This window comes from Paramisgurnus dabryanus, chromosome 3 (genome assembly GCF_030506205.2).
Source record: "Paramisgurnus dabryanus chromosome 3, PD_genome_1.1, whole genome shotgun sequence".
Taxonomy (NCBI): domain Eukaryota; kingdom Metazoa; phylum Chordata; class Actinopteri; order Cypriniformes; family Cobitidae; genus Paramisgurnus; species Paramisgurnus dabryanus.
In genome coordinates this window covers 28,170,404-28,180,332 of record NC_133339.1, presented here as the reverse complement: position 1 = coordinate 28,180,332, position 9,929 = coordinate 28,170,404, and the positions used below count along the sequence as shown (strand labels likewise).

At 37.1% G+C, this 9,929-nt stretch overlaps 2 protein-coding genes and 1 long non-coding RNA gene across 6 annotated transcripts; 2 read left to right on the top strand and 1 right to left on the bottom strand.

Moving 5' to 3' along the window:
- Positions 1-182: 182 nt before the first annotated feature.
- LOC135767526 (uncharacterized) lies at positions 183-3,032 on the top strand. 2 transcript variants are annotated; one of them, XM_065277219.2, is made up of 3 exons: positions 183-408; positions 632-845; positions 944-3,032. In XM_065277219.2, the coding sequence occupies exons 2-3, from the start codon at positions 659-661 to the stop codon at positions 1,810-1,812; spliced, it is 1,056 nt and encodes a 351-aa protein (XP_065133291.1). In that variant the 5' UTR covers positions 183-408; positions 632-658; the 3' UTR covers positions 1,813-3,032. The 2 variants fall into 2 exon arrangements, with proteins under 2 accessions (XP_065133291.1, XP_065133292.1); XM_065277220.2 differs by having other exon boundaries at positions 629-845.
- On the bottom strand, positions 2,920-6,158 carry rusf1 (RUS family member 1). 3 transcript variants are annotated; one of them, XM_065274140.2, is made up of 15 exons: positions 6,093-6,158; positions 5,714-5,862; positions 5,549-5,626; positions 5,201-5,315; positions 5,079-5,124; positions 4,971-5,003; positions 4,762-4,867; positions 4,537-4,638; positions 4,325-4,395; positions 4,056-4,240; positions 3,903-3,960; positions 3,746-3,810; positions 3,429-3,569; positions 3,252-3,317; positions 2,920-3,127 (listed from the first exon to the last, which is right to left on the bottom strand). In XM_065274140.2, exons 2-15 carry the CDS (start codon positions 5,858-5,860, stop codon positions 3,042-3,044), a joined length of 1,299 nt encoding a protein of 432 aa, XP_065130212.2. In that variant the 5' UTR covers positions 5,861-5,862; positions 6,093-6,158; the 3' UTR covers positions 2,920-3,041. The 3 variants fall into 3 exon arrangements, with proteins under 3 accessions (XP_065130212.2, XP_065133288.1, XP_065130210.2); XM_065277216.2 differs by having other exon boundaries at positions 5,714-5,865; positions 6,093-6,142; XM_065274138.2 differs by having other exon boundaries at positions 5,714-6,131.
- Positions 6,159-7,317: 1,159 nt separating this feature from the next.
- LOC135767621 (uncharacterized) lies at positions 7,318-9,867 on the top strand. The gene is made up of 3 exons (XR_010542072.2): positions 7,318-7,843; positions 8,540-8,754; positions 9,212-9,867. It is a non-coding gene; the product is annotated as an uncharacterized lncRNA (long non-coding RNA).
- The last annotated feature ends 62 nt before the right edge of the window (positions 9,868-9,929 follow it).

The window sequence follows — 9,929 nt, the reverse complement described above, 5'->3', positions numbered from 1 at the left end:
TAGGCAACCTACGCAGAAAGTGGCTAGCGCTCGTAGTAAAGGAAGTACAAGGCGTGTTTCAATATATTTCGACGCTGCGCAGATCAAAAGGCATCTGACATCAAAGTACCGCGGGATCGAATTAAAAGCTTCGCTCTCGCGGTACTTTTTTGTCATATTTCCGATTTGCGCAGAGCCTAATACGTCACCAAACAGTGGTTTCACAACACGGGCACTCGAGACGTCAGTGGTTACGGTCTTTGGTCCATGTTAGTCTGTCGAAATACACTTAAAACAAAACCAACCACACTCTAATATATTATGAAGGTACACGTACCATGAGAGGAGTGTTTTGGAGCTTTTTATTAAACGGTTTAACTCTCTCACGGACCGTTTGAAGACTCATTGCTAACCCTTGGGATAACAGAGGTCGGTTGTTATTGTTTCATTTTAATCAATAATATTATATTATTCTGATTTTTGCTTTATTTAAAAGAAAACATTCGGTCGATTTTAAAATAATGATGTTGTGATAGCATTTTTGTAAGGCAAATGTTTGTTACGTTAGCCCCTGTACTGTGGTGGTTGTTTTGGTTTTGCAAGATTAAGTCAACTTTAATAAGCTTCATTTTATGTTTTTTTCTGTAAGCAGGCTCTATTCTTTAAACACAATCAGAAAATGTCACAAATGGACCTCCTTGTCACAAATGTAGCAGAGCTCCTTACTGCTGCAGTACAGGAAGTGTTGCAGCTCATGGGTCAGGCTGTATCAGAATATCAGAAGGAAGCTGCCAGAACACAGCTGGAGAATCAAAAGCTTCAGATGAAGCTAAAAGAACTTCAAGTGCAGACAGCACTGGTTTCAGGTATGAGTATCTTTTTTACTGTGTTTCAGTATGCACATCAGGCATAAAGCCTGTTTGCATATTTTTGGATAAATTCCTGAAAGTTTCTGTTCCCATAGATGACACTCATTCACGGGAGCATCTTGACACAGAAGACCTCATTTATCATGGAGAATCGTCTGTGGTAGAGAAAGAGCAGTCTGACAGCTTGAGTGACAGGATGTCATTTATAGAGGAGAATTCATCTCCTGTCCATCTAAAGCTAGTTTTAGAAGACCTTCCTGTAGAGGACCACTGTCATTCTTTGCACAGAACCTGTGCCAATTCTTTAAAAAAGCAAAGACTTTCACAGTTACGGAGTAGTTCTCCGAGATCCCCAAACCTTTCATCACCTGGCATCAATGAAGTGACCTGCAACCCTGAGAAACCATTACACATAACTTCAAGCAACATCAAAGTGGAATCAAAACCAGAGCTTCTGGGTTGTTCATATACAGAAGAGACAACAGGCAATGTGACAACAGATGCTTCTGCTTTTAGCATTCTTGAAACTTCTTTATTTAATGAAAGCAACCAGCTGCCTGTCTCTACCAGTGTGGTTTCCCATAATCAAACACATAAATTGATAAATTCAACCTCTGGCCTTTCTGAACACATACTTCGGTCGCGAATAGAGAATACAGTGGATGTACACAATCCTCTTGCTGTCAGTGGCAGGAGGGAAAATTCACACAGCTGCCACGTGTGCGGAAAGACGTTCGCAAATTCCTCCAGTCTCGGAGCTCACTTTGTGTGCCATTCGAACGAGAGACCTTTTGTTTGCAAGTGCTGTAACTTTAGGTTCAGTCGTTTAGCCGACCTGAAAAAGCATGAGCGAATTCATACAGGTGAAAGACCATACAAATGTTCTCTCTGTGGACGGAAATTCAACCGAACGGAGAATCTCAAGAGACACTTAAGGAAGATTCATTATGGTGCGGTGATATAACAGAATTGTGAATTAGAGGATAAAAGACTTGCGATTCACATTTTTTAAAATAATTTTAAAGGGACACTCCACTAATTTTTGGAAATAGGCTCATTTTCCGGCTCCCCTAGAGTGAAACATTTGATTATTACCGTTTTGGAATCCATTCAGCCGATCTTCGGGTCTGGCACTACCACTTTTAGCATAGCTTAGCATAATCCATTGAAACTGATTAGACCATTAGCATTGCGCTAAAAAATAAGCAAAGAGATTCAATATTTTTTTTTTATTTAAAACTTGACTCTTCTGTAGTTACATTGTGTACTAAGACTGACAGAAAATTAAAAGTTGCGATTTTCTAGACAGATAAGGCTTGGACCGAACTATACTCTCATTCTGGCGTCATAATCAAAGACTTTGCTGCTGTAACATGGCTGCAGGAGGCGCAATGATATTACGCAGCAGCTGAAAATAGTCCCCTTTAGTAACTTTCAATGGCAGGGGAATATTTTTGGGCATTGTGTAATATCACTATGCCTGCTGCAGCCATGTTACATCAGCAAAGTCCTTGATTATTACACTGGAATGAGAGTATCATAATATCAAAATTCTTCGGTTATTTTTTAGCGTGATGCTAATGGTCTAATCTGATTCAATGGATTATGCTAAGCTATGCTAAAGTGGTAGCGCCAGACCCGGGGATCAGGGCCACGTTCAAGCTCACACTGGTGCACAACATTTTGCTATGGTTTCCGGGTTGAACGACATTTTTCTGGGAAACGGTGTGGAACAGGTTTTACATGCGTTTTCTCGTTTGGTGGGTGTATCAGAAATGTCGGCCCAATCAGCGGCAAGATGTAAATAAACCATGCGGTACTAAAGAGACAGCTCGCTCAATGGGTTTAAATTGGAATTTTGTCACAACAGGGTGTTCTTTAATGCATCACTGTTTGATAAACGTTGTGCAACGTTTTGTCGGGGCTGAACGCAGCCCAGTTGAATGGATTCCAAAAGGGTAAAAATCAAACATTTCCTTCTAGGGGAGCTGGAAAAGGAGTATATTGTCAAAAAAGTGGAGTGTCCCTTTAAGTGTTGACCCTATGAGTCAAAACAAGAGTACAAAATGACTGGTTCACAAGCCTTTTATTCAAAACTTTGATATATTTTTTGCAAATCCTTTACAGATTTAAATCTGATAGAGACATCCAAATGAAAAGTCCATATTAAAGATCTTCTCATAAAAGTTTGATTCAGCTCCTCTTTTTCTTCCATTCAACACGCCACTCATTCCAGTCCAATAGTGTCCGGTCTGTCTGCCACTTAGCATGATTCAGTTCTGGCACAGAGAATCAGAATTAAGTTAACTTTCCCACAATGATATTTCACACTAATTAACTTTAATAGCTTACTACATTCACATCAAGCATTTTGTTAACTATATAACTTCTTTTTAAAATTACCTTTTAGGAATGTCTGGAAAATCTGATCAAACATCTTATGACTTTGTGATACTAATTCCCAAGGGTCTGAATAAACAGAAAGCAAATGTTACTAATTACAGAGGTAATACAAAATAGCAGTAACACCAGCACTATCTAAAGGTAACTAATGTTATAACTTAAAATGCACTCAGTCACCTTTGATTTTAGAGAGCTGTTTGAGTGCACCATCCAGTGAAGAGTTATCGTGTAACACAGTACTGAGACACAAGGCCTGACATGCCGCCATTATTTCATCATGCACAGATGCATCACTTGCCAGACATACACAAACTGCGTCTGTGAAGAAAAACTCTTATCACTCCATCCATCACATAACTGTTTCTTACACCACATTGCTTTTCTGAGTAAAACATAAATTCTCAGTATCACTTTAGACTATTTACCCATGTATTATTTTCTAACATCAGTTTGAATATTAAAATTTAAAGGTATACCACAGAATGGTTTTGTACCATTTTTGATTCCAATGAGGTATGGTTTGCTGTTATTCTTCAACGCCAGCTGCAGTTCTCCTGGCCTTAAATCAAAGATATAATATTTATTGTCATGGTATTTTCAACGGTTTTAGTAAATTTAAACTACTCTAGGTTCAAAAAAAGATAAACTTACTCCTGGACAATGTCTCCTAGTCTCACACCTAATTTGATCGGAACTGTTCTTCGAAGAGCTGCAAAATTTAACAGTAATTTGTTAAGTTAAAGTAAAATGCATTAAACAAATTTTGGCATTCAAAACTGCCCTTGTTATTTTTTAAGGACATACACAAGAAAACCGGTTCCTTCCGATTGGCTTCAGATGGACTGAGCAGTTGACCATCAAGCAAGTACTGATGTAGGACTATGGACAGTCGAGCTTCATTGAGGGTTTCCATAACAACAGACCGAACAGCTTTGTAATTGGCAAACAGGTGAAGAATGGTGAAAAGGAAGAACAAGATGAATGTCAACCTGAGAGTGAAAGCACAGGACCAATTCAGTACACTATTTAGTTTACAATTCAAAGCATGGCTTTGAAATCCGAGGGGAACTCACGAAGGGTTATCTGTTACGAGTGGGATAAGTGCCAGGCTCACCAGTAGTCCTGCCAGGTTTACCAGAGTTTCCTTATCAGAACAAAGAGCCAAGAAATGATACATTAACATGATACCACTGACATGGATAATGACTCATTATTTCCCAGAGTAAGGGGAATTCTGCTGGAAAAGTTTGGGAAAGTGCTCTGAAAAAACATGACTAATAGCAACCTGACTCCCATCTTTGGCAGAGATATCAGCCATGTTGTTTCTGCGAGCTTGATGGACGGTTAAAGCAGCTCTTGTTGCCCCACCAGCAACTCCTACAATAGACTATAATAACAGAAAGAGAGAAATACGCCTGATTTTAATAAAGTCATGTTAAGAAAGACTTACTAGCCACTATATATTTCATAAATATTTAATCACTGAGGATGACCATGTTCAATATTTTACCTTAAAGATTCCAGCAATGCAGACGATTAGGGTGAAAAAGGGAGGGAAATGGGGTGCTGCGATCTCTATGAACATAGCGATGTCATTAAGAACATCAGCAAAGAGCCTAAATGTGAGACAAAAATGATAGACCAAACTTTCATTTCTAATGACAGAAAAATACTAATTGAAATTAAAATGCTAAATATTCAATCCAATGTGTACTGTACCTCCATTTTTTAGCTTCGGAATCTAACTTGTTCCTGAAATACAGTTTTGACAATTATTTGAAATATACGACACGAAAAAATCTGATGGCCTGAGGACATGAATGTTACCCTTTGAGCCAAGCAAAAAGTATTCTTCCCAGCATCCCTGTTCCATCTGAACAAAGACAACAACACAACAAGATTACAAAGTATGCAATTGAGAAATGAATAACAGTAAATTGTTTGCATACCTCGAAGTAGCCATGTTATTGTGGCTGCTGCAACTGTTGCTTCTTGACTTCCAACTCCAACACCCCTAAGTGAAGCCTGAGTAGCAAGTGTGCCTGACAGAGTGCTGGAAAACGCCTAGGAAAATAAAAGACACATTTTGGAAATGATATAGTACAGGTGCATCTTGTGTCAGTAAAATATTTTATCACTGAAAACTTTGATAATTGTTTTATTTTCATAAGATATTTGGCTTGTGTGTTTTTCCACAACAACAATCTTGAAACAGCAGTAGGGTCAGTTTCAGATTATGTTGTTGGGTCTAGAGCCTGTAATATATATATATATATATATATATATATAACCCCCACCTGTACAGTGTCCCAGAGCTGATACTGTAAATAGTCCTGGCTGACACTCTCAGGATATCCTTGTGGCAGGAAGACACTCTGAGAGAGAAGAGGAGAGATCAGATCATATGTATCTGTCAAAGGGTTTATTTTAAAGACTTTTTACTCTTTTTATTAGTCACTCACTTTGAACGCCCCAGACAGTGAATTTCCTGCCAGTCTGCTGTCGTCTTCATCTTTCTTTTTCGTCATCCTCCCATCCTTCAAAAGGTATTTCCAGGACTCTTGTGAGCCATAACGCTCCGTCGCTATCACGCCTTCACAGTCCTCCATCTCTGCTTTATTCAGATCAAAGCATGTACCAAAAGAAATCAGTAATGAAAGGAGCGGAGTCTTTTATTTTGAAAAAAAAAACCTGTTTTAGTACATTCGCATTGCACCATATATTATGATGTCTGTTTACTATATATTGTGTATTTACACAGTTTAATACGCTATGGCTTGAAATGAATGTGTTAAATGAGCAACGGCTTAAATTCCCGAAATAATCGACCACATCACCAACCATATTATTCTTCCGTGTATCACAACGTCATTGCTTGTTTATGTAAATCTTACGTTGAGCCAATCACGGCCAGACATAAAGGGGAGGAGATTCGTAGGCGTGATAAACTGATGCGCTGCGCAGACCGATCTGCGTATGACATCAGAGTATCTCGAGAGCGATTTGGGCGCTGCAAGAACTGATAAGCGGATGACATCACAGTACCGCGAGAGCTATTCGACAGCAGACTCCTCCGTATGATTCCTCGCTCTCGCGGTATTTTGATGTCAAGCGCTTGTCAGTTCTTGCGGCACCACATGAAGTCAAACAAGCCTAATGTTGTTTCATTCTCATAATTGTTTAATTCCTGCGATTACGGCACTTTCACTATTGAAGGTGTTTAACCCGTTTCGCCATGCATTTCATAATGTATATTGTAATTGAGATTTGTATCAAAATGCAATAATGTGTCATTAATGCTTCTAGTACACAAATATTTGTTTCATTTTATTAGGTTTGTAACTAATTTATTGTTGTGTAGCAATAAATTCCTTACCTTGAAATTTTATTTTCTTATAATTGAAAGGAAAGTTTGTTTTCTAAAACTGTGTGATTTTTTTCTGACCTTGGTATCTGTCTCTCTATTAATGTGCTGCAGTAAATTAATTCAGATGTTACTGGGTGTATGTGTGTCTGTGCATGCATATTAAGAATTCTGATGTTTTTAAAGGAAATGTAACAACTGTCAGTCAACTAGTGCCACACAGGGTGTGGTATAGTGTTGCATGCTTTCCAGTCCCTTTTTTTTTTATCTATGACTGCTATAACTTCAGATAAAAGTCATGTAACAACTTGTCACTTTTAAACAGATTGTAAACATAAAAACTTGTAAGCTGATTCAAACAAAGTGCATATCTCCATATTTAAACACATACCTGCACAATGCACACTTCATTTTACACATGTAACATCACAGATACAATAACATTTAACACATTGTTATTTAAAATAAAACTATTTAAAAATATTTCTATAAACTAACTGACCAGCAACAGGAATATAAAATACAATAGGCTACTTTGTCATAAAATATGATACATTATAGATAATACATTTTTCAAAGCAATTAAACAAACACAATCTCTCTGTTTACAGTACAGAAATTAAAAGGCAAGGCGAGGCCTCAGCTATCATGTCAGGAACTTGAATCATGATTTTGTGTGACTATAAAGAGGAGGAGTGCAAGAATGTAGCACAGGAAGTGTGTGAAGAAGTTTCAGCTACAAATTCTGCTTAAGCTTCTCATGGCTTACAAGAGAGACAAGGTGTGGTTAACACTGATAAACGTCACTCAAGAATGTACTGAGTTCATAGTGGGAGAGAGTCATAGAGAGAGGGACCGGTGAGAAAATGAGGAGGTGTTTCTTTTCAGTGTGCCAGGTAGTGTTTCTCACCCACACATCTTTCTGCTCAGACTTCTCAAAGAACTAAACTGGGACTGAACAGCTATCTTGGATATTTAGCAAATATATTTGATAAGAAGAGGAAGTATAGATAGGAAGTTTGTTGTCACTTGTGACATCTATGTCACAGAACATCTGAAGTTCTGTTTTTAATATAAACTGAAAGCAGCAGGAGACTAACAAGCCGAAGTTCATCAGGTTTTCTTCGGAGCAAAAACATCCAAGCTTGGTTATTAAACAACTCTGGATTACTGGCTGACCTTGGAAATTCCACACAGTTCATCCGTTAACTCAAGTCTGGGCGAGTCTGTAAGTACTGAGATAGTTTTAAACAATGACATTCTTCTGATGGGCATACACTGATATGTTGTGAAATACTGGAAATAAAATCATGGCTATTCTTATGATCATACTTAAAAAACAAAAAAGAAATGAGTTTTATCAGTTGACCCAGTTCAATATTTTTAATAGTATGTAATATCAGGTCATAAAGCTTGTTATGTGTTGGTAAACAGCCAAAAGCTGCATTGAGATTTTTTTTTAAACCACTTGCTCTATTGATGCCAGTTTCTCATAATACGACTCTTCTGTAGTCATACCTGTTTTTCAGGCACCGAAACAATATTTTTCATTTCCCCTATAAAGCTTTGAGAGGATTATTTTATCCAGAAGAAAATGTTTTAATATGTATAGGTATTCTTCATCGTAATCTTTGTGGGCAGTGTGTCTGGATCAGTTTTAAAGAAGTATGAAAAGCTTGTTCTATTTATATTAAAATTAAAAGAAAAAAGAAGCCTGCAAAAACCTGCCCAGCTTGTTTTAAATCACTGCTCTTTCATTCACAAGTGAAAGTATTATACCCGTTCAAAACTGAAGTAAGCCATGAGTTGTTTATGGTAAATATCCAAGAGCATTTAATATGAAGTATATTTGATACAATGAGTTTTTGCATCAAAATCTGTCATTAAATCTATGTTTACTTGAATTATTTGTTATTCTGAACAGAGATGTGTGATCCAGCTGGTAAGAATAAACTAATGAAGATGGCTAATGATACTTCAGACGAGCATGCTGATGCAACGACTGAACTGCACAGTGTCGTCTGCGGTGACGAACAACATAACATCTGCAGTGACCCGGACCATCGAAAGTTAGCCATATGCAGCATTATATGTGGACTCTCATGCCTTGGCATTATGTCCCTTATGTACTCTGTAAAGGTAAATGTGTTTATCTCATTTTTAGAGTTATCAACACACAATAATCATATTTACTAACCTGTGGAAGCTGATATAGGGAAATTAGAGTACTAGCAGACTAGGGATAAAATTTTAAGGAACACAAGTGCCTGGTTTTACAGACAAGGCTTAACTAAAGCCACAAACAACCAGGCCTTAGTTAAGATATTTAAGCATCTTTTATAAACATGCCGTAGGAAAAACATTACTGGTGTGTATCTTGAGACAAATCAATGGCACTGGCATATTTTAAGATTTGTCAGGACAAGTTATTTTTAGTTGAGACACATTTGTTTTAGTCTAGGACTAGCCTTAAGATGTGTGTGAAACTGAGGAAAGTTGTTTCACTTGAAACATAACACAACTTAATATTTTCATGCGCAATTTGAAAACGAACCTTTACCAGGAAATCTAACCCCTACTTTTTTCTTTTATCCAGTCTCGAGAGACAAGAAAAACACTTCAAAATGAAGATCAAACACAAAGGATACTGAAGGTCAAAGAATACTCAAAAAAAGCTTTAATATGGGGAATAATCTCTATTGTAGCTTGGGTGGTTTTATTTATTCTCCTTCCACTTCTGATAGGACTAGGGTCCTATTTAGTGACCTTCATAGACTAAGACTCCAAAACCTATACACTAGATACGGTTAAAACCCTGAGCAACCAAAGTAAATGCATTATAAAATGTTAAATAATATGATGGACAGACTCTACACTATCCACTAATAGGTTGATCAGTATTGTGCAATGTTGACCAAACACTGCAATTATGAGAACAAATGCATGTGGTAAAATTGAACAAATACATTAGTTTTCTGGAATTGTTACTTGCATTAGATGAAATCATCCTGAGATTTTACTGACAATCTGTTTTTATTTATGTTCATAATGCAACATTAAAATGAAACATTAGGTCATTTGCAGAGAGCTCCACAGTTTTATACAAACATCTATTACAGGTTGGAATATGGAACTGGTTACATTTTTAACATTCTGCTTTTGTAAATATTTTGTATTGTTTTAATACCTTGTGCTTTAAATGTTTTGTACATTGTAATAAGTTTTGTCATAAAAAAGTGTTAACAGTCAAAACACACCGTTCCATTGTGATATTTTTACAAACGACTAACAAATATTACAATACAAAACAGCTC